Genomic DNA, 25,457 nt, shown 5'->3' with positions numbered 1-25,457 from the left:
ACACACACACACACACACACACACACACACACACACACCCCTTTATCCAGTCACCAGTTGATGGGCATTTGGGCTATTTCCAAGATTTAGCTATTACAGACTGTGCCGCTATAAACATGGGTGTGCATATATTACTGTGGTATGATACTTTTAATTCTTTAGGGAAGATACCCAGTGGGGGAATAGCTGAGTCAAATGGGACTTCTAATCCTAGTTTTTTGAGAAATCTCCACACCGATTTCCACAGTGATTGCATCAGTCTGTACTAGCAACAGTGGAGAAGTGTTCCTTATTCTCCTCAGCCCCACCAGCATTTGTTATTTGTTGATTTCTTGGTGGCAGACATTCTTTCTGGAGTGAGGTGGAATCTCAGTGTTGTTTTTACTTGCATCTCTTGAATGGCCCGTGATGTTGAACATTTCTTCATATGTTTATTTGCTGCTTCTACTTCTTTGCCTGAGAAGTGTCTGTGCATTTCAGATGCCCGTTTTTTTTAAATTTAATTTAATTTTATTTTTTGGTACCGGGGATCGAACTTAGGTCTTTGCACTTGCAAGGCAGGTGGCGGAAGCACTGAGCTAAATCCCTGGCCCTAGATGCCCGTTTTTTGATTACGGGGGCAGCTGATTTTTAAGTTCTTTATATATTCTAGACAGTACACCTTTGAAGAACAGTTGGTACTACAAGTGTGGGTTATCTCTTCACTCTGTTGGTGGTTTCTCTTGCTATGCAGAAGCTTTTTAAACTTACCAACAAAGAAAAGCCCAGGTCCTGATGGCTTCATTGTTGAATTCTCAAGGTATTTAGAGAAGAGCTATTGCCACTACTGCTTCAACTCTTCAATGAAATTGAAAGGGAAGCAGTACTCCCATATTCATTCCTGGGAGCAAACATCACCTTGATCCCAAAAGCGGAGAAAGACCCAACCAAAAAAGACAACACTCCCAATCTCCCTAATGAACATAGACTTAAAAATCCTCAATAAGACACTGGCGAACAGGATGCAAAAGATCATCAAGAGGATTGTACACCCTGACCAAGTCCCAGGGATGCAGGGATTGTTCAACATTGAAAAATTGATAAATGTAATACACTGTATTAGCAGAGTCAAGGAAAAAACCATATGATCATCTCAATAGATTTAGAAAAAGCATTCAACAAAATCCAACACCCATTCATCATAAAAACTACAGAGAATTAGATAGTCTTTATCTCAACTTGATAAAAGCCATTTATGAAAAACAAACAGCAACTTACTAAATGGTTAAAAACTGAACTCCTTCACACTAAAATCAGGAATAAGACAAGGATGTGTACTATCCACTCTGTTTAATGTAGTTCTGGAAACATTAGCCACAGCAATTAGAAGAGTGAAAGAAATAAAAAGAATAAAGATAGGAAATGAAGAGGTAAAGTTATCATTATGTGCAGATAACATGATACTCTAAACAGAAGAGCCCCAAAAATCTTCTAGACCTAATAACCAAATTCAGTAAGTAGCTGGATACAAGGTCAGCACTCAGAGATCAATAGCTTTCCTCTGCACAAACAACAGACTCATTGAGAGAGGAACTGGAGAATCGACTCCTTTCACAATAGCATCCAAAAAAATGAAATATCTAGGAATCAGTCTAATGAAGGAAGTAAAAAAAATCCCCATTTTGAAAACTACAGCACTCTGAAAGATCAAAGAGGATATCAGAAAACAGAAAGTCATCTCTTGTTTTTGGTTAGGAAGAATCAATATAGTGAAAATGGCCATACTTCCAAAGCTGCTGTATAGATTCAGTGCAATCCCCATTGAAGTTACAGCAGCATATTTTACAGAACTAGAGAAAACAATCCAAACATTACATAGTAAGGGATATCACAATCCTCAATTTGAAACTATACTACAAAGTTACTGTGATATAAAGCATGATCCTGGCAAAGAAACCAACTTGAGGATCAGTGGAATAGATTAACAGTTGCAGAAACAACTTTAGACATTCTCAGCCACTTTATCTTTGACAAAGGAGCCAAATACCCTTACTGGAGGAAAGATAGCCTCTTTAATAAATGGTGCTGGAAAAAAAATGGGTTTCTACATGCCAGAGATTAAAACTAGGCTCATATCTCTCACCATGCACTAAATTAAAATTGAAATGGATCAGAGATCTAAATATTAAAACAGAAACACAGTTGTTAGAAGATAGGCAAGGTGGAACTCTATGAACAAAACCTCATTTGTACAGGGAACTAGCACACAGAATCAACAACTGGGTTGCCTTTTTAATGTTAATCTTTTTGTACTCCTATATAGTGAGGTTGTTTTGTATTTTTGGCTTATGACCTTTATGACTTTTGGGGGTTGGTGCTGGGACTACTCTTTCAAAATAAAACTTGTTTCTCTGGTAACAACAGGTAAGAAACAAATTAGAGACAATGTACTTTAATTTAAATTGCGAGCAGTAAAGTTAGGTATTCCCAGCATCTGTTGCAGAAAAGCATGGATGCATTCCTGAAGTAGCACAACTGCAACAGACTACAAGCTGCTGAGTAAAATATACAAACATACAAACTTTCTCCATCCAGATGCTAATTATAGTAGTCATTAGGTTGAACCCTGTAAAATTTCCATTTGAGTAGTCTAAAAAAGTGAAATATTAGGAATTTCATGTGGATTACCAAATTTCTATTCAACATAGATGTAATAAAAATCACATATAGTTTAAATTTTTTTTGGTACAAATTCTTGAAATCCAGACTTAGATTTAACTTGACTTAGAACATGTCAAATCAGGTGAAGTATATTTTGACTGTTGATTGGTAGCCATGTGTAGTAAGTGGCCAGTGTGCCTTCAGTCTGAATATCCAAACTGTTCATTAATGATCTCTGAGTTCCTCAAGGCTACCACTGTCATCTGTCCACACAGCTTTATTTGAACCAAATGTGTCAGGAACAGAGCCATTAGAGTCTATATATGTGCTTGTGTTGATATTTCAAAGTACATCTTTAGTCCTGAGTCAGACACCTGTAGGTTTTGAAATGAAGTTGAGTATATGCTCAAAATTTGTATCATAAAATATTAAATTTCTTCAAGTACGTGGACCTAATGAATCACTATTCCTGTCATGTTACTGAATATAAAACTTCTACTGTACTTAGTGGAGAGAATTGTAACAGGACTTCCCAGTCTTTTAAAGTGAGAACCAAACTTCTATAAACCTGATATATTCCTACATTATGACAGTTCTTTTAGTGTCTGTTTCAGAAAAGACAACAGGCTTCTGTAGAAAACTCACGAATCACCATAGCAGTAACATCTACATATTTAATAAAATAGTTGTTACATAGTACAGTTTTCTGATAACATATAATACGCAATTTACCTATGTCAACCTACAAATTGGGCATCACTGTATATGTAAACATCACATGTATAGATAAATGTTAGCATGTAAGAATTTCAAATGAGCCAAGGTTAAAGAGAATGGTAGAGAAGCAGTAGTAACAAGCTTGGGATGCAGTCTGGACCTAAATTGGATGCATTCCATATAGTGGCTCTGAAAAATGATTGAAATTCAGAAATTCATAAAAGTTATCTGAGAATTGGACTGTGTATCTCTTAATTCTGAATACTAACGAGTTTAGAATGAGTTGGATTTGATTACATTTGTGCCAGTTTTATAGAAGTCTTTGTTGTGGCTTCTCATACAAAAAACAAAAACCAAAATGAAATGTTGTCCCACAGGTATGGATAAAGAACCTACATACTTCATGCATCAACAGTTCATATGATAAATGTCACTAATTCTCACCTAGTGCTCTTGCTTTAAATAATAGGAAAGTAAATAACAGAATCTGTCCAAAAAAAAAGTACACATACTTTAGGAAAAGAAAAATTTGTATATATATTTTAATACTAAATATATTGAGGTGTGAAATTAATACAAGTTATCTCTGATCTTACAATTATAAGAGGTGCTCTAAGTGGTACCCTTTAGCTTCTAGATGTTTATTAGTACAGTAAACTGTTGCTTGGGTAATCTTGGTTATTGAGATTGCTGTGCATAGATTTTTAATTTCTTCTCTAAGGGCTGGCAGTGCTGTCGGTTTTCTGTGATACATGATATTCTTTAGGATCCCCCATATGAGGGTAACACCACCTGTTGAAAAAAAATCATAAAATTTTCTTTTCCTCAAGTTTGTGTACATTTTTGGTAGACTCTTTGTATTCTATCTCATGTGCCTTTTTTATCTAAAAAAAAAAAATGAAGGCATTCCTTTGAACTTGTTTGACAAGCTCAGTGCTTCATTTATAATTTGATGGAAGTCATATGTCTAAGTAAGACTCAGAATATGACACACCTACTGTGTCATTGAATCTTGATCCTCAACTTTTTCTGGTTATTAGGTTGTTCATTAGAATTTATTCATGGATATGGCAGAATTCCAATATGATATAGCCATGAAATAACATGGGCCTATTAGGCATTATCTTTAGGCATAAGTAATCTTATGAAAGTGTAATCTTGCTCTCTGATAGTAAGAATACTACAGTTGAATGAGGAGAATATGGGCATGTACGGTTTCCTGCTGTGTTGGCCCGGCCCCCTTGTATTAGGGCTATTCACCATCTGAAGAATATACATACTTAGTAAAAGTCTGTTTTCCAGAGCTCAGTTCCAAACTTAATGTTTATCCTGAGGACGAATGTATGCTGTGCTGAATAACAGCACTGTTTGGGCCGGTGGTCTCATAGGCAGTTTTTTAGTACTGGTCTGGGAGTAGTACTTGATAGTCTCTTCCTACAAGGAGATCTTCTGAAGTTAGGTTAAATATTGGGTTTATTTGCTTCATTGTCTCCCCTTGTTGGGCTAGGCTTAAGGGAACTGGTGTGCAAAACAGCACAGCTGTACCTTGGGGTGCTTGCCAGGCAAGCAACCAGGAACAACATAGCCGCATGTCACATTTTAAGTGAGTTTTTTTTGTTGTTGGTGGTGGTATTAGGGATTGAACCCAAGACCTTTGCACCGAGCTATCTCCCCGCTGCCGTTTTGAATTTTTTATTTTCAGACAGTTTCTTGCTAAATTGTTCAAGCTGGGCTCAGAGTTGGAAGCTTCCTTCTTTAGGCTCCCAGAATACTGAGATTATAGATGTGTGCCACCACACCTGACTGAGATTCCTTTTCTTACTTCAAATACATTTGGAAAGTCACTGAGATCTGAGAAACTGAGGTTTCCCTAGAGAATGTCCATATAAATTTAAGTACTGACTACCCTTGTGTTTTCTGTTAATTGTGATACTGCATTCATGTGCAAGAAGTATAATGGAAGCATCTGTAGAGAATGATTTTTGGCAATAGGGTAGTTGGATCCATTTCAGTGATACCGTATTTTGATTTACCAAGTACTAATTGTAGAATAAAAGGTAACAGTTCATGTTTTGTTTTTTTTTTTGTTTTTTTTAGATCTTTGTTAATTGTACTTTTTACATTTGTGGAGAAACATTTATGGTTTCTAATTGGCCTTTTTGAAAATTTTACTCCCTCCTGTGGGGGGAGTGAAAGATTTTAAGTTTTTTTTCTTCAGCCATAATCACTCTTTGGTCTTGGGAAGAGGTGACTTCCAGCTTTGAAATTTGTTGCCTGTTAACAAGATTGGCAAAGGCATGCAGGGCCCAGATTATTTTGCTGAGAGGAAGTAGGTTGTGCATGTGTGCATGTATGTGTGTGTGTATTTTTTTTTTTGGTACCAGGGATTGATCTCAGGTCCTTGTGCTTGGGAGGCTGGGCAGCGGCACCACTGAGCTAAATCCCTGGCCCCTGTGTGTGTGTGTGTGTGTGTGTGTGTGTGTATTTTTGAGTTGCATTTATTTTTAAACTTTTTGGAACTGGGATCGAACTCAGGCCCTTGCGCTTGTGAGGCAGGCAATGGAACCGGCCCTCTGAGTTGCATTTAAAATAAGCAGAAATCAGTGACTTCAATAAGTCTACTAAAATAAACTCTTAAGCAAAATAAATGTGTCCACGATAGATGAACTCTTATATGAGTTGTTAGTGTTAAGTGATCTTACAATTAGTGTTTGACTATTTATTTATTTCCCTAGGCAAGAAATTATAGAGCAGCTTCTATCAAATATTTTCCACAAGGAGAAAAATGAATCAGCCATAGTCAGTGCAATCCAGATTTTGCTGACTTTACTTGAGACACGTCGACCAACGTAAGCTTTCCATTTATTTTGCAAAACAATATAATTTCTCTTTTAGTTTTTTCTTTTTTTGTACTGGGGATTGAATCTTTTAGATTACTATTTTTTTTAATGCTAAAAAACAACCTCACTAACCCCAGCTTCTCCAATTCCTGATATGTTGCTGGTTTGTTTAATATTGGGTCAGTAATAATGGAAGGGCTGTTAGTGGGCATTGCTTCAAATATGTTGCAATTTGGAGATTGTATCTGCAATTTTATATATCTTCCTTGGTAAGTAGTATTTTAAATAAGTTAAGCAACTTAAGTTATTATACAGGCTGTGGTATGTGAGTATGCTGCTTTTGCATCGAAGCCATAGCACCCACTGTCACTTGCAAGGATTTGAAAACATGTTAGCCAGGGCTGTGGGTTTATGTGGACTTACGAAAGAAAGAAATCTGAAAAAAAAAAACTTAAAAGAGTTTTACATATGAAAACATTTAATTATACAACTTAATCAGAAAAGTCAATTAAAAAAAGTAATAGAGGGAAATTTCTGGCCAGAAATTTTATTCTCAAACTAGAAAAGTTTATAAAATACCAAGCAAGATTAAATATTTAAAATAAGACTCAGAGGCTGAGGCAGGAGGATTGCTGTGAGTTCGAGACCAGCCTGGGCTACATAGTGAGTTCCAGGTCAGTCTCAACTACATAGTGAGACCCTGTCTCAAAAAACCAAAATAAATAAATAAGACTCAGATTTTTAGCTTTATCCTAAAATTTCAGAATCCCAGGTATAAGAATAAATCATAAACTTATCCAGAAAAGAAAACTAAGCAATTTATGAAGGCATTCAAATTGCTAGGTGTCTTGTTTGTAAAACTAAATGTGAGAAAGCAGAGGGCAAGGTTTGTGAGCCTGGAAACACTCTTGATGTGTAAGAGCAAAAGAGCCATTTTGGAGCACATGAGAACTCAGTGTTCTATGTTGGACAGTTCCTGGGATACAATTACTTACCAAAGTCAAATGGAAAAATACATAACAATGAAGAATTTAAGGAAATATACTGGTAAGTTACAATCAAGAAACATAACCATGTGAAAATTATTATGATTTTGAAATTTAATATTAAGAATAAATAGTTGAAATCAAATGTTGAGAAAATAAAGTGAATTCCAAACAAAGATCAAAAATAGGCAAATTATTGCATATTGCAGGTATCTTAATCTAGCAGCTGAGGTACATTCTCATACACAGTTTTCCTTATCATTTTGTTGAAAGTATATTTCAGACTTTAAAAATAAGAGTATTAGAATAATAGTCAGTTATGTAATTCCCAAAGCATTTTAGAGGGCAGAGGAAATGAAGAAACCCTGAAAGCTATGGACACCAGGTTGACTTGCATATACTTGCACTTCTTCAGAGAAACACTAGTGACAAGGCAAGAAAGCAAGCTCCTATTGTAGTGTAGGCCTCACCAATGAAGAAGCAATCTTTGGGATTGTACAGTACCCCTCCAAGAGTACTGACCAAAACTAAGCCGCTGAGAAAAGGGAAGCAAACTCTTTGAGGACATAGTGAAGATCATTTGTAGTGGGAGGAGAGGACCAGCAAAAAAACTCCTTTAACCCATGGAATAGGCAGGAACACATTCTAAGCCCAGACATTAGAGGTCCCCTACCACTAAGGGCAAGATCACTGAGAATTCCCTACTTCTGAGACTTAAGGACACTAAGACTGACGCTAAACCAAAACAACAGAGCCATTTTCCTCTACCCTATCCCACTGTCAGGCCTCCAAGTATCAAGAAACACATAATAGGTTGCTGTTGGAGGGACGGGTAGTACATTGAAGGAGACTCTCCCCAGGTAAGTGAAAAAAGCTTAAATGGAACATCTTAAGCCAGCAGTGGAACAAACATTGAGAAAAACTTGGCACACTGGTCCTGACTTTAAATCCACAGTAACTGGAGAGACTTGAAGGAAATCGTAGTAACAAAACCCAAATGTATTTCAGCTGCTTACTAGATTGATTCAAATCCCCTGTAACTAAATGTCTAGAAAAAAAGAGATATATCCATTCTTACATAAATACTGTGTATATTAGTTTCTACTCTTCTACACAAGCTGTCCACCTATCAACCAAAAATTATGAGGCGCACACACACACAAAAAAGGAACGAACCTAACAAATTCCCAAGCAATAATAGAATAGTAGAATTACCAAGTGTGGTGGTTGGTGCATGCCTGAAATTCTAGTACTCAGGAGAATGAGCCAGGAAGATTGCCATGAGTTCAAGGCTAGCCTGGATAACAATGAGTTCAAAGCCAGCCTAGGGAGATCTTGTCTCAGAATACACACACACACGCACACATACATACACATGCATGAAAAAAAAACTTAAAACTGTTGGAAAGGGATTTGATATAAATCTCATTGTCACCTTAAGGACATATAGAACAAGTGGACAGTATGTAAACAGCTGAAGAATTTTTAGCAGAGGTGGAAGATCACATAGAAATGATTGAAATGAAAAACAGTAGCACAAATGAAGAATGTCTCTGGGCTTTTTGATAAACTTTGACATAATTGAGCAAAAAATGAGCATAGAACATTAGAAAGTTACCTGTAACAGTTGGAAATTTAGCTCAGTGGTGCCACACCTGCCTTGCAAGTGCAAGGCCCTAAATTTGATTCCCAGTACTGGAAAAAATAAAAAAGCCATAACAAAATACAAAGAGTTAAATAAAAAAGGGCCCAGAAGTAATGTCAAAGCACCGGGAACAAATATCCTTTGCTCAGGGCCGGGGATTTAGCTCAGTGGTGCTGCCACTGCCTTGCAATCAGGCAAGGTCCTGAGTTTGATCCCCAGTACCAAAAAAAAAAAAAGAAAAAAATCCTCCGCCCAAATCTTGGTTTGTCATATCATTTATAGTGATATCAGGTGAAAGGAACCAGGAATCCTTTGAGAAATTGGTAGGACATTAGACATTCAAGTTTAGAATATCTTTAAAAGTGCCAGAAATTAAAGAAGTGCTCAAATATACACACCCACAAATATAAATGGTGGCATCTGTCAAAGGGACACTGGGGTCAACAGAAAGAGCTTCCAGTGGCCAAAGCTGAAATAATTTGCATAACAAAATTAATTAGTATTATAGCCAAAATTATAAAATGTATGCCTATAGTGAAGAAACAAATGATTGAAAAATTAGAGAAAATATCTTTGATATAGAATTCCATATAGGTCACGTAGATACTCCATCCTCAAGGGGCTAAAATATAACTCTTCACTTAATTTTATTTTATTTTTTATTTTTTGGTTTTTTGAGACAGGGTCTCACTATGTAGTTGAGACTGACCTGGAACTCACTATGTAGTCCAGGTTGGTCTTGAACTCACAGCGATCCTCCTTCCTCAGCCTCCTGAGTGCTGGGATTACAGGCGTGCGTCACCATGCCCGGCTCTTCCCTCAATTTAAAGTGTGGTTTGCCTTAAGTGACTTAGTAACTTCTAACAGTGCAGTATGGAAAAAAAGAATAAGAAGAGTAACTTTTCAATGGAGAAACTTGACACTGTCTCAGCCAGGTAATTAGTCAGCAGCAGTGATAAGGCATGTACATAGTGCATGCCCTTGATATAATGTATTGGAGATGGCACTTTAGCCCTGAGGTCTTCCTTCCAAATACCTCAAACCATCAGAAAAACACCTGTATGCCTCAGTGGAAAGATATATCCTGCAAAATACCTGTAAGGTAAATACCTCAGCTGGAAGGTAATCAAAAAACAAAGTCTGTCACAGTTAAAAAGAGGCTAAGGAGACACAGCAACTAAATGTGTTTTACATTTGATGGGATTACACAACAGAATATTCATTAAGTAAAAATTAAAATCTGAATAAATTATGAATTTTATGTCAGTATTGGCTTACTGTGACAAAAGTACATTACTAATGTATTAATAGAAGAAAACTGGTTATGGGTTACACATTGACTCTGTACTATCTTTGTAATTTTTCCGTATAGAAAATAGAATATTTAGGCAGAAAAATAATACAGAAGTCTTGAACAACACTAGCAATCCACTCATCCTGATTGACACTTGTAGGATGTACCCCCGAGGAACAATAGAATACTCTTTAGAAGTACATAAGGAATTTTTATAAGTATCCTAGTTGTGCTGCTATAACAGCTTACCATAGAATAAGGTATTTAATTCTAAGTCTGTAGACTAAGAAGCCTAAGATCAAGCAATTGGCAGATCTAGTAATTGGTGTGGTTTGCAAGTGGCTTCCTTCTACTTATACCTTCATGTCGTAAAGAGGAAGCAAACTGTGTTCTCTTCTTGTAAGGGCACTAATCCCATTCATGAGGGTTCCAGTACATGACCTAATTAATCATCTCCCAAAAGCTCCATTTCCTTCATGTTGGAGGTTAGACTATCAACGTAAGAATTTTAAGGAGAGTTTAGCACAATACCCTCCACAGACATACACACAAGGGAGTGGACTCAAAGCAGCAGCCCTTTCACCATCATTGGAGAGACCAGACTTGAGACCCAGTAGCAGCACTCTGCCTCCAGGGTAGCACAGCTTGGGGCAGCAGAGACAAAAACTAACCAACCAACCAGATCATCTATAGAGACAAGCAGACCCTATAGCTGTTGACATTAAGTCCAGCAGCCCACTTGAACACAGGCCTTGCAGCCTACATCCAGCAGAGAATGAAGAGCAGAGGGCTCGTGGTGTTCCCCATTCTACCAGTGAGAGTGAGGACACACAATGGTTTCATTCTGGGGGGAACAAACAGAGGGGCCATTAGTGCAAGGAGGGTACCTCAAATACCTATAAGTCCTAAAAGCTAGGCATAGAAAATTGTGTCAGGCTACATCCCAAGAATTCAAGTTGTGGAAAGAAACTACTCTTTCAATAACACAGGAATTCTTACTTTGACTAAATCTTTTCTTGATTTTCCTATTTTGTATTATTTTTAGCTTTCCTTTGTATTTTTTCAGGGTTAGGGGGTTTTCTCCCACTTTATTTATTCTTTTCTTTTAGTTTATTTTTTCCCTTCTAACTTTTTTTTTCTTTTATCTCGTTTTTGCTTTTTCTCTTTTTTTCTTCTGTTTCACATTCATTTTTTCCAGTGAAAAAATTTTTCTTCTCTATCACTGTTAATTTCCTTCTACTCAGTAGGACCCTCTGTCTTAATTTTCTGTCCTTATATCCAATCAGTTAATTTTCAAATTTTAGCATGCCCCCCCCCCCCCATTTTCCAGTTCCCCACTCCTTCCACCTTTAGTCATATAACTACTAGGCTTTATGAACCTCTAGATGGTTAATTTTATTCCATTGTTGTTGTGCTATTGTTAGAGGAGGCAAACTTGTTTCATTGAGTAGATATTTAGTGTAGGTCAGTATAGGCTGCCAGACATGGTGGCACATGCCTGTAATCCCAAAACTGAGGAGGTAGAGGCAGGAGGATCTCTGTGAGTTCGAAACCAGCCTGGGCTACACAGTGAGTTCCAGGTCAGTCTCAATGATACAGTGAGACCCTGTCTCAAAAAAACTACAAAAAACAAACAAAAATAATGAGACCCTGTCTCAAAAAACAAAACAAAAATAGTAGGTTAGTATTTGGTTTGTCTTATTGTTCATACTATAATTATAGATCTCTTTTCTATGAACAAGGGTGGTATTTTATTGGTCCTTAATGTTTGTCATTATTGAGCTTGCATTTAATGGTATAATTAATTGATGATAGCCTTATTATTATAGCAAAGTTATAAGTGTTGCTATTAATTGGTTTTCTTGATTTGACTATATCTAGATTGCCTAGGGGTCATTAGCAATACTGTAGCCCATTCCAAGAGAACTGCATGTTGGGCCAGACATTCTATAACCTCCCATTTAAAGTAAATGGAAGTGGTTGGATCCTGGGACAGAGACAAAGGCCAATAGTTAGCCACACCCAGAGAAGCTACCAAAAAAGTAGACATTAACTGAAGAGATCTCCATGCTAGAAGCAAAACTTTCCACAGCAGTAAACCCACAAGCCTCAGCATGGCCCCCTCTGAATTAGTCTATAAAATGGCTCCAGATAGAAATTCAGGAGATTAAAATTTGTGTTGAAACTATGGGCAACAGAAGTGACCAGTGTGAGAACAGTGTCTCAGGACTAGAAGACAGGACTGTTGTCAGTTCCAGTTAATGAGAAACATACTAAAAAACAAGAAAACATGAAAAATTGATCCAGCAGCTCTTAGATGATACAGAGGACTAAGAGTAATTGGAGTTAGTGGGGGAAAAAACGAGCACAAATGGCATAAAAAACTTGTTTACTGAAATAATAGCTGAAAACTTTGCAAATACGGTAAAAGAATTTCACATACAGGTAAGTGAAACATGTAGAATCCCAAGTAGTCATGATCAGAAAAGATCCCAGAAGTCCATTTTAAGAACAGAATCTTAAAAGCAGTTAGAGAAAAACTATAAAGGAAAACTGATTGAAATTACAGTAGACTTCCTTAAAGGCCAGGAGAGCTTGAAGTGAAGTATTTCAAGCCCTAAAAGAACACAATTTCCAATACAGGATGACATATCCTGCAAAACTATCTTTCAGAATTAATAGAGAAATAAGCTTTCAGAGGAGAACCTAAAGAAATTCACAACCACTAAACCAGCACTCCAGAAAATTCTTAAGGATACTCTGGAAAAGAGACAGTAAGCTAACCTGACAGAAAGTCACATAGAATGAATACAACAGGTAGGGTGAACAGTTAAGTAGAAGGAAAAGATAGGGGATCAGCAACAGGAAAATAAAGCAATAATAGGAATAGGTTAGAACCTATCAGTAATAACTCAGTGTAAATGGCCTCAGTTCCAAAGTGAAAAGTACAAACTATCAGAATGGGGCAAGACATAAAATCCAACAGTATGCTGTATACAAGAAGCATATTTAACCTGTAAGGAAACTCAGATTAAAAATCAAAGGATGGAAAACAATATTCCATGCTACAGGAATCCATTAAAAAACAGGCTTAGCTATCTTACTATATTCAGATAAAGTGAACTTCAAGTCAAAATCAAGAGAGCCAAAGACAATCACTGTATATTGGTTAAAGAAACTCACCAACAGAAAGAAGTGACAACCCTGGGTATGGTGGTGCACACCTGTAATCCCAGCACTTGGAGGCAGAGTAGAGGCAGGAGGATCATCACAAGTTTAAGGCCAGCCTGGCCTACATAGTGAGACTGTCCAAAAAAAGAAGAAAAAGAAGTAACAATTACAAGGAGTTTATGAGGTCTTAGTGTACAGCCTTATTGCAAATAATAGTATTTTAACTACTACTTTTCCTACCCATATCCTTTTTATTACCCTCTTTTATTTAATGCACTTGCTAATGTTTCCAGAATTATATTGAACAGGAGTGGTGATAGTGGACACCCTTGTCTTCTTGATTTTAGAGGGAAAGCTTTCAGCTTCTCTCCATTTAATATGATTTTGGCCATTGTTTTGTCATAGATGGCTTTTATCATGTTGAGTAAAAGACCTGTGCCTATTATCTTCAGGGTTTTTATCATGAATGGATATTGTATTTTGTCAACTGTTTTTTCTGCATCTATTGAGATGATCATGTCCTTGATTGTCTTTATGTCTTATGTAACATTTGTTGATTCACATATGTAGAACCAGCCCTACATCCCTGTAATGAATCCTGCTTGGTCATGTAACATGATCTTTTTGATGATTTGTTGCATTCTGTTTGCCAGTATCTTATTGAAGATCTCTTCACTGAAAAGATTGCCCTGTAGTACTCTTTTTTTGGTTGAGTCCTTTTCTGGTTTTGTAATCAAGGTAATTCTTGCCTCCAGGAATGACTTTGGGAATACTGCTTTCCTTTCATTTTATTAAAGAGTTCGAGGATTATTGGCATTAGATCTTCCCTAAAGTTCTTATAGAAGCCAGTAATGAATCTGTCATGATTGAGGTTTTTTTAGTTGGTAGTTCACTTATTACTTTTTCAGTTTCGTTGCCTGTTTCTGGATTATTCAAGGTCTCTAAATCTTCTTGGTTTATTTTTGGTGATTCACATACATCTAGCAAAATATCCATTTCTTCTAAATTCTCCAATTTATTAGATCACGGCTTCTCACAGTAGTCATTAATAATCTTATAAATTTTGCCAGGGTTCTTTGTTTCATTTTTTTCTTTTTTCTTTTTTTTTTTTTTTTTTTTTTTTTTTTTTTTTTTTTGGGTACCGGGGATCGAACTCTGGTCCTTGTGCTTGCAAAGCAGGTGGTGGAACCACTGAGCTAAATCCCCGGCCCTTATTTTTTCATTTCTAATTGCATTGATTAGGTGCCCCCCCATAGATTCTCTAAGAGTTTGTCTGTTTTATTTGTTCTTTCAAAGAACTTACTCCTTGATTCATTGACTGTATATGTTTGTTTGTGTGTGTGTGTGTGTCAATTTCATTAATTTTTGCTCTTTATAATTTCTTGCCTTGTCTTAGCTCTAGATTTACATTATTCTTGTTTTTCCAGGACCTTGAGGTGCAACATTAGTTTATTGGCACTTGCTCTGTTTTTCTGATGTGGACATCCACAACTGTAAACTTCCCTCTTAGGACTGTTTTAAATAGGTTCTGGTATATTCTACTGGGATTATTGCTTGATTCTAAGAACTGTATTCTTTGATTTCATCTGTGACTCATTATTCAAGAATGTATTATTTAATTTCCTTTGTCCCATAGGTCCTGGTATGTTCTTCTGACATTGTCATTTCATTCTAAGAACTGTCTTCTTCCTTGATTTCTTCTGTGACCCATCAATTACTCAAACATGTATTGGTTAATTTTCCTTTGCATAATAACTGGTTTGTTTTGCCATTGAGTTCTGGTTTCATTGCACTTTTTTTTTTTTTTTTTTTTTTTGCACGCTATGATCTATAACAATACACATGGATTAATTTTGATTCTTTTTCATTTACTTAAGCATGCTTTATGTGCTAGCATGTGGCCTATTTTGGAGAAGATTCCATGTCAGCTGAGAAGAATGTATATTGTGTTGTCATTGGGTGGAACATTATACATATCTATTAAGTCCATTTGTTCAAAGGTTTTGTTCAACTTTGTTATTTCTTTGTTGATCTCTTTTTCTAGGTGATCTGTCCGTTTGTAACAGTTGGGTATTGAGATCCTCTGTTATAATTATGTTAGTGTTTATTTAGTTTTTCTAATGTCCAGTATTTGTTTTATGAAGTTGGGCACACTGATGTTTGGTGCATATGTGTTCATAATTGCTATTTCTTTCTGTTGAATTGTTCCCTTAGCCAATATGTTGTGACCTGCTTTGTCTCTTCTAAATCAGTTGTAGCTTGAAGTTCACTTTATCTGAAATTAGAATAGCTACTCATGCTTTTTTCTCACGTTCCTGTTGAACGGAATATTGTTTGTAGTCCTTTGATTTTTTTTTCTTTTTATTGAGTTTATTGGTACAATCTAGGTATGCAGTACAGTTACATTTATCATTGGGATTCTGTATCTTTACATAATAGGTCTTGATTCTCATTTCCCTTGTCCCTGCCCTCCGTTCCCCCCTCCCCTCCCCATTTACAAACACTTTATTTCCATTTTTTCAGTTTCTCATATTTTTTTCCTCTCCGTTATTACCTTTTCCCCACCCTTCCCACTTTCCCTACACCTTTACCCCTTTACTTCCTGTTTCACATTATTAATTATCTCATTAGGATCCTGTGTACTATTATAGTTTTTCACACCAAAGAAACTATTCGGTATTTCAGTTAAAAAAATCTTTGTATGAACATTAAAAATAGGGAATCCTAAAATAAAACTAAAAAGGAAAGTAAAAGAGAAAAGGCAATGATGTAACATTAAAATAATCCTTAATTCTGGAGATGAAAATGGTCCCTGAACATATTTAAATTGCTTCTTGCTCTTATAGTCTTATCTTATTCTTTTTTTCATTATTTAGAGAATACTTTATTAGTTTTTGTAATCAAACCCATGTAGATATGACCTTACATATTTAGTACATTGTGTTACCCCTGTACACATGGAAAAAATAAATAAATAAAAATTAAAAAAATTAACATTTCTAGACCACTGTGGCTGTCCATTTCTGTACAATGCCAACTCAACACAGTAAACTGGGATGACTTTTCCCAAAGTTGGCAGCACCATTAAAGTTTCCCAAAATTCAATTTATATATATATATATAAAAAGACTAATAATAGCAGTGTGTTATGCATCGATAGCAACAGCTTTTCCAGGTTCTGCAGTCATCTGAACAAAATTATAGACATTCAGCACATTCCATTAAAAAAAACAGAACAAAGCAAAACAAAAACAAAAAAAAAAAAAACAAGAAAAGAATAATATCCAGCAAACAGCAAAGTTCTGTTGCTGTTGTGGTACCTGGCACCATTTTTTTTATTAGCATCTTAATCATCATCTGTAAAGAGAACATTCTAGAATAATATCATTAAATGTAGCTCTGCTAAAGCACAGTCCCTACTATGTATCATAAAGCAGGTGCAAGATATTTTACATTCATAGAGGTATGATACAGTACCGTCCTACATCAATAATACTAGAATCAGTTTTGGTTTGAAATTTACTTTGTCTGCAAATAAGATTGCTACTCCTGTTTTTTTCTGGGCTCCTGTCACATGGAGAATTGTTTTCTATCTTTTCACTTTCAGTCTATGGGCTTCTTTTTGCACTAGGTGTGTTTCTTGTACACAACATATTGTTAGATTTTGTTTCTTATTCCATTTTGCCAGTCTATTTCTCTTGGTTGGTGAGTTGAGGCCACTGACATTGCTGGTTATAACTGATATGTACTGACTCATTATTGACATGTTATTGGCCTTTTGTTGACTGTTTTTACTTTTTCACCTTCTTTTAATTTCTTGCCTTGCCTATTTGATTTGCTCTGTTGGGCCTCATGGTGTTGCCTTCATTGTCTTTTTCTAGGATCTTGATTAGAATTTTTTGTAGTGCTGGTTTCGTATTCATGTAGTTTCTCAGGTGTTCTTTGTTGTGGAAGTGTCTTATTTCCCCATCCACTTTGAAAGAGAGTTTTGCAGGATACATCAGTCTAGGTTGGAGGTTGTTCTCTTTTAGTACTTGAAATATCTCATTCCAGGCTCTCCTTGCCCCAAGGGTTTGTATTGAAAAGTCTGCTGTGATTCTGATGGGCTTTCCTTTGTATGTGATTTGTTTCTTTTCTCTTACTGCTTGTAGTATTTTGTTCTTCTGTTGGGTTTCTGGGATCTTGATTATTATACGTCTAGGTGTAGATTTTTTTTGATTGTAGCTAGTTGGGGTCCTTAATGCCTCAGTTATCTGAATGTCAAATTCTTCCCCTCTGTTTGGGAAGTTTTCTGTCATTAATTCTGCGAACAGCTTTTTAAAGTCATTTGTATTTTCTCCTGCTACTTCATGGATTCCTATCAGTCTTATGTTATTCTTCTTTGCATCATCTAGGAGTTGTTGGATCGATTTCTCATGATCTCTTACTGTTTTTAAGAGACCTCTCTTTTCATGGTCACTGACTGCAATCTTATCTTCTATATCTGAGAGTCTATCTTCCCATTCTTTTATTCTGTTGCGTACACTTTCAATGGAGTGTTTAATCTCCTGGATATCTGTTTGAATCTCTTTTATGGATTCCATTTCTTTCCTATGTTGGGTGTTTATTTTTTCCATTTCTTTCTTATGCTGGGCCTTCATGGCTTCTATCATGGTCCTGAGCTCATCTATTTTTTTGTCAGTTTCTGCTCTAGAGTCTCGAATCGTGACTTCCATTTTGCTCACTATCTCTATGGTTATCTGGGAAATTATTTCTGTTTTGAATTTTTCTAGAGCCTGATTGATCTGTTTTGTTACTTCCTGTGCTTTGAGTTCAGGGTGTCCTGGTAGTTCACTATCGGCCTTTTCGTCCTCATTTGCCCTACTCTTTGCCATTGGTGAACTGGAAGTCTGTCCTTGTGTCTTGCTTAAGTGTTTTCTCATTTTTATTTTTGTTGTCGGACTGTCCTTGGTTTAATCTCTGGGTTATCACCCAAATCTTCCTGATATAGTTGTGCCCTAGCTTCTGTGTCTCTAATGACCCACAGACATTCTCATCTTCATGACATCAGAGAAAATAGCTCATCAAATCAACCACAATGCTTTATCCCAACTGATACAATTAGCACCACATTAAGATCAAGCCCAACTTGGAAACTGACCACCTGTTTTAGTCAGTAGTCTATCACCCTTAAATCATATGAATTAAATTGAAATCAAGAAGCAGTCCAGAACATGTCTGCAGTGAATAAAATTTCAATATAGTGTATTTACCATTTAATGGCTCAGACAGAGTGAGGATGGATGCAAGACCCCTGGTCTCAGTTAGCTGATGGCTGAACCCCATGACGCTGACTGACCTCAGGCTGCAAGGCCCAGATTGAGTTCCCCAACCTTCTGAATGGTTGAACTCCACAACATTCTATTACAGGTTTCCCATGCTTTCTTTAAAGATGTTCAAAGTTGGGAACTCAAAAAATACCCTTGATGACCACCTCTGCCTCTGCAGAGTGGGTCCAAAGACTGGCACAGTCAGGAGGTCTGAGAATGCGCGGGGATGTGTGTGTGGGGTGGGTGTGGGTGTGGTGTTAGGGGGTTCAGGGGCACTCAAGTGATAGCAGCTGGGGCGGGAGAAGGCGTGGCTCTCCTTACTGCGGTGGATCGGGGCCCAGGCTACCTCCAGGCGCTGGAGCAATGGCAGCTGGGGCAGGAGAAGCTGTAGTCCTTTGATTTTTAATGTGATTTGCTTTTTGGATTTTATTTTTCTTGTGTACAGTATATTGTTGGGCTTTGTTGATCCATTTTGCAATCTGTGTCTTTTGGCTAGGGAATTGAGCATTGAGAGTTACTGCTGAAAGATCTTAACTTATTCCTGTCATTACATTATTTTCCTATCCCCTGCCCCCCTGTCCATTGTATTCATTCTCTTTAACTTTGTGGCACTGTTGAATTTATGTCTCTTACTAGTATACCTAGAGAATTTTTGTAGCACTGGTTTGGTGGTCATGAATTTGTTGAGATGCTTTTTGTCATGGAAATGCCTTATTTTTCCAACAGTTTTGGAAGTAACATTTTTTAGGATATGTAAGTCTCGGTTGGAAGTTGTTATCTTTTAGGGCTTGAAACACTTCACTGTAAGCTTTCCTGGCTTTTAAAATTCATGTTGAGAAGTCTACTGCAGTTGTAATAGGTTTACCTTTTAAGTGATTCATTCTTATTCCCTAATACCTTTTAAGATTCTGTCTTTATGTTGAACTCCTGTGATTTTTGACTGTGTCATGGAGGGTTTCTGTTTAGATCAGGGCTATTTGAGGTTCTGTGTGTTTTATTCTTTCTCTGTATTTGAAAAATTTTCTTCTGTGATTTCATAAACAGGTTTTGTGCTGTCTTTTGATTTTTCACTTATTCCAATTAACCTTTGAATTGCCATTTTTGAATCATCTGTTAGAAACATTTTTCACATTCTCTTGTTTTTAAGGTATTTTTGAATAGCTGATTTCTGACAGCATCCGTCTTTAAGTCTGACACTATGTCCTTATATTTGTTTTTTCTGCTGCCCAGACTTTGCGCGCGCACACACACACACACACACATATAATTTTTTGGGCGGGTTGGGTTTTTTGAGACAGGGTCTCACTATGTAGTTGAGACTGACCTGAAACTCACTATGTAGCCCAGGCTGGCCTCTAACTCACAGCGATCCTCCTGCTTCAGCCTTCTGAGTTCTGGGATTATAAGTGTGAGCCACCATGCCTGGCTTTGCATATAATTTTTAATCTAGATTTATTTCATGAACTCTTAATTCTTTGCTTAACTGGTTACTTGTGTTTTGTATCATTTTGTTTAGCTCAGCTAGCTTTTGATCAGTGCTTCTGTAATTTCCCTGATCATTTTATTAATGTGTAGTTATATCTTGTGTGAGCCCACTGCATATCTTACTCATCTGATTTTAATCTCTTCTCATCATTTTAAAATAATCTGTGTGGCTTTTGCTTTCCTTTCCTTAGACACGCCATGGATCAACTTTGGGAGAGCTGCAGTTTTTTGCATTTTGTTGCCTAGACTTGTAGTGGAAAGATTTTGTTCCTAGTATGGAGATCTCTTTATTTAATATTTACTTTTCAATGATGTACTCTGGGTACGGCTAACTATAACCCTTTGCCTCTGTTCATGAGCCACGAGCCAACCATCTTTCTTAATTTGTGGGAGGAGGATGCCTGTAATTGTCCCCAACTCATTTTCTTGAATGGACCATGGATTGTTAATTTTACAAAGGTGATCTGGATATTAATATGCAGAGGAAACTTATTAATAGAAACCACTTTGCAATCCTGGTAATACCAAGTAAAAGGTCTACAGTAATATTGTCCAAGACAAACTGGATACTGACGTTCCATAAGAAACAATAATGTTCCACCCTAACCATAGACACTATAAGACAAACACTAAGACAAAATATTGACATGTAGTAAATATCTACTTAATTGAACAATTATACTTCTATTAGCAATAGAAAAAAATTCAACTGTATCTGTGTGTGCGACACAAGCCTGGCCTAGCTTCTCACCCTTGTCCTTCATGGTGGAGCCCATGGCCTTCATGGCCTGATTTAAATTTCTCAGGCCTTCTCTCTCTCTAGCTCACTTCCCTGTTGGCCACTGACTGTCTCCCATGCCGTCTCTCACCCAATCATTGTGGGAGAGATTATACTGGGAACCCCGAAGTGAAGTGTTTTTGTTGTTCTGAGTCTCAAACTTAAATAATCAAGGCCTTCCTGAATTGATGCCTGATTAAGCTTTCTCTGGCAATATGGTGGACAATGTATGTGCTCAATTCTCTCCTCCCACTGTGCAGAAGGAATCACCTTGGAGCAAAAACCTATGCTACTTTTGTAGTTCCCAACAGCTATAAGCTTCTCCTCAGGCTCTTGACACTGACCTAGTCCGCTATTTGTCTCTGGAGCTCCCATCACGGGGCTTACTTTGCATCTGTGGAAGCAGCTTTCCCCTTCACAGGAGCTGGTGGAGCTTTCAGGCTGCTTTATTTTCTCTGCATTGTGGTCCATTGCTCCACCCTCTATGGAGCTTCTAATTTTCCTGTCACTTCCTTCCTGAGTTCTGCTAGTCTACTTTTTTTTTTTTTTTTTCTCTTCACCAAGTTGTTAATTTCTAGTCAGTATTCCAGGTCTCAGAGAGGGAGAATTTTGCTGCTGATTGCTAATCTGCCATTTTTCAGTCCCCTTGTGTTTTGGGTGGAGTGTGCACACACCTGTGTGTTTTATGGTGCCGGAGACCTGCTAGGCAATGGCTCTACCACAGAGCTACATCCCCTGTTCTGCCTTTATCTTGGGAATGCAAGAACAAATCAATGTATCAGCAGAGTAATGAAGAAAAACCTTATTTTAAATTCCTTCGTGATAAATATCAGCAAATTAGTAAAAAGGAACTTGAATAGTGATAAAGGCTAAAATAATTTTCCCCAAAGTTAAGAGAGTTGGCACATATATTCACCATTACAATGCCAATTCACCCTTGTTCAAGAAGACCCTGGCCATTGACGCAATCAGCAGGAAAGGAAAAAGTGTCCAGATTAAAAAGGACAGCCTAAAACTATCTATTCATGGATAATTGGGGAAATATTATAGAAAATCCATAATCAGTATTTTAAAATAAATCTCTTATAATGAACAAGTAATTTTAACAAAATTGCAGGATACAAAGTCAGTATTTTAAAACTAATTGTATTTCTGCACACCAACAGTGGACAATTGAAATTTGAAATTTATAATGTACCATTTATCATACCGTAGCGAAAGGAAATCTGAGGTACACTCTAGACAGTGTATAAGGTTTCATGCCAAAACTCTTAAAATGTTGATGAGATCATTGATGACCTAAATAAATGTAAATACTGTGTTCATAGAATAAAAAAATTAAACATTATTAAAATGCCATTTCTCCCGAAACTGATTTGTATATTTAGTGCAATTCTATCAAAATCTAAGCATGATTTTTAATAGAAATTGAGTTAATCTAAAGCTTATGTGGAAACATGGAGGAAATACAATAGTCAAAACAATTTTCTAAGAGAAAAATAAAACTGGAAGGCTCATGCTTTATTTTTGCAGGACTTCTTACAAAAATGTGTAGTAGACAAAATAGTATAGTGAAAGAATAGGCTTATACATCCCTGGAACAGAATAGAGTCCAGGAGTAGACCCATACATATATGAGGTTTTTTACAAAGATATGCTGGCAATTCAGTAGAGAAAGGAAAGCATTTTCAACAAATGGTCATGGATCTGTTCTACATGCATATACCACCCCCCCCAAATAATTTGGATATCCATATGTACCTTGCACCTTACATGAAAATTAACTTGAAATGGGTCATATAACTAAATATATATCATAAAACTGAAGGTTTCAGAAGAAAACAGAAGACAGTCTTCGACACAGAGTTACATAGACTTTTCTTAGATATATTGTCAGAACCCAATCCATGAAAGAAAATTTTTGTGGTAATGACTCGGGTAGAGTCCTTGAAAAGCATACATGAGGACCTGGGTTTGATCCTGCAGACTACAAAAGAAAAATTGATAACTCAAGCTACATTAAAAATATTAAATTTAGTTCATTGGAAGGCTCTGTTAAAAGCACAAAAGTGGCTGGGGATTTAGATGAGTGGTTCTGGCACCTGCCTTGCAAGTGCAAGGGCCCAAGTTCAATCCCTGGTACCCCCCCAAAAAAAGGCACAACAGTCAGGTGTGGTGGTACATACCTGTAATGCCAGTACTACTTAGGCTGAGACAGGAGGATCTCTGTGAGTTCAAGGTTAGCCTGGGCTACATAGAAAGACCCAGTCTTTTAAAAAAAGGACAAGCCACAAGGTGGCAGAAAAATATTTCCAAATCATGTATGGGAAAGAAATTGTATCTGTATACATAAAGAGTAAGAAGAAAACAACCCAATTTTAAGATGGAAAGATTTAATCAGACAGCTGAAGAATAAGAGGCATATATATTCATTTTAAATAAATACATGAAAAATTGACCAGAATCATTTGAAATTAAAGTTAAAACCACATTGTAATACCAGTTAACCTTTCAAAGAACTTGTATTTGTAGCTGTAAATAAATTACCCCAAACTTTATTCCTTAAAATAGTAGTGATTTATTCTCTTGCTATTCTCAACCCCAGAACTTCATGATCAAGACATCAGCAGTGTTATATTCCTCCGAGGATTGCTAAGAGAAAAGTGTTCTTGTCTTTTCCAGCTTCCAGCGACCCTTGGCATACCTGGCTTGTGGCCAGATATGCTTTGTCGTAGCATCTTGCCTGTTTTTCTTCTTTCATAAGGACCCTTGTCATAGAATTTAGGGCCACCTGCTTAATCCAGGATAATATTTCATCTCAAGATTCTTAATTACATCTTCAAAGAACTTTCCCAAATAAGGTACTATTTACAGTCTCTGAGAATTAACATATATAGCCATTTCTTTTGGAGGCCACCATTTGGCTAAACCTCAAGAACAGAATGGACAGTACCCACTACTGATAATGATTTGCAGTTGGAAGCCTCACACATCACTGTTGGGAACACAAAGTATGGAACCACTTTGTAAACAAAACTTAGTAGTACAGACATATCTAAGAATTTTCCTACTGCATATTAAAATGCACTATTTTTACAATAAATATAGGACTTCGATGCCAGTGTAAGTATTATAAAAACACCATGGATATTGACTGTAGTACTTAGGTCATGGTAGGTACATAAAGTGACAGTTACTAAAAGCATATATTAAATCAGTGAGTAAAACTTATATGAGTGATTAAGAGATTTTAGTATATAGTTTATTTTCTTATAAATGAAGAAAGATTAGTTCTAGAAAGATGGTTAAGTGGCAAAAAATAGGCCTATTTTATAAAAAATTTATAAAAAATAAATACAGGTGAGTTAAATTTTAAAATACTAGAAAAAATATGCAGGTACTCTAGAATTATGGAGTTACAAAGAACTTTTAAGCATGGCTGTCTTAACAGAAACTTTAAGGAAAACTATATTTGGCTACATAAATTATTAGAACCCCTACACGTTTTTTTTAAAGTACTATGTTCAAAATCCGAGGCATTTTCTGTTCCCTCCTTCACAGTAAAGTTTATGAATGCTGTTCTCTGAGCCCTCAGAGTTGAAAATCACTCACATTTGAGGATGTTTTCCAGCCATAGTTGCTGGTAAGCACTCTCTAGGAGCTCGGTGTGTGCCAGGCAATGTTCTCAGCTCTTTGCATTAGCCTGTTTCTCAAAGCAGTCAAGGAGCGGTGGTGTGGAGTGGCCCTATTTTCTACATTACAGTTTAATAAGTAGTAAGTGAAGAGGCTGGATTTGGGCTCAGCCTCACTCCAGCAGCAGCACTATTAACCCTTTTCTTTTTTTTGGATTATCAGGGATTGAATTTGGGACCTTGAGCTAGTGAGGCAGGTGGTGGCACCACTGAGCTAAATTCCTGGCCCTATTAACCTCTAGTTTTGCACTATCCTGGATTCAACACACCACTTTCAGTTGTATCTTTTTAAAATTATTTATTTAGTTAGTTTTGGTACCAGGGATTGAACTCAGTACCTTGCTCTTACAAGGTAGGCACGGTGCCACTGAGCTTAATCCCCAGCCCTACATGTATCTTTTGATTTGAACTTCATACTCCCATTTTTAGACCTTAACCCTAATCTCCTCCCATTCAGAACTCTTTCCTGTCCCCATCGTGAGAACCACTGTACCCATGTAGTCACTAATACTAGTTGAGATTTGGAAGTCTCATTCCACTGTAATGGTTTTCTTACAAGTGATAGGTCAGAGTGACTATAGACTAGGCTTCATGTAGAAGAATAATTTAAACCTTTTTCATGGGAAATGGTGTTTTTTTTTTTTTTTACCCTGGAGTGACTTTATGGAACACATACCGACTTGTTTATTGTTAGCATACCAAACTAACGGACAGTACGATGTGCCTGTAATTAAAGGATTATATCTCTATTTGTTTCTTAAATTTTATTGTTAGAGACCTGCTATTAGTATAATAATTTAAAGAGTTAGGAGGTTTAAGAGAATATAGAGAGATCACATAATTTCTCAACAGATAACTGTCTGTAGTCCTTTTAGATTCGATCATATCGGGGTGCCCCGG

The 25,457-nt window shown here is 36.7% G+C and overlaps 1 protein-coding gene across 20 annotated transcripts in view; it reads left to right on the top strand.

The window, feature by feature from the left end:
* The window catches only part of Ppp6r3 (protein phosphatase 6 regulatory subunit 3), a 142,450-nt gene that overhangs the window by 64,994 nt on the left and 51,999 nt on the right, over positions 1-25,457 (top strand). For all 20 annotated transcript variants that reach the window (XM_033756756.1, XM_033756753.1, XM_033756749.1 and 17 more), the window contains exon 8: positions 6,093-6,206. In XM_033756756.1, coding sequence (XP_033612647.1) covers positions 6,093-6,206 — 114 coding nt within the window. The remainder of the gene's footprint in view (positions 1-6,092; positions 6,207-25,457) is intronic.

This window comes from Fukomys damarensis, unplaced genomic scaffold (assembly GCF_012274545.1).
Source record: "Fukomys damarensis isolate Sample0158 unplaced genomic scaffold, DMR_v1.0_HiC HiC_scaffold_27, whole genome shotgun sequence".
NCBI lineage: Eukaryota > Metazoa > Chordata > Mammalia > Rodentia > Bathyergidae > Fukomys > Fukomys damarensis.
This window is presented reverse-complemented; position numbering and strand designations above follow the sequence as displayed.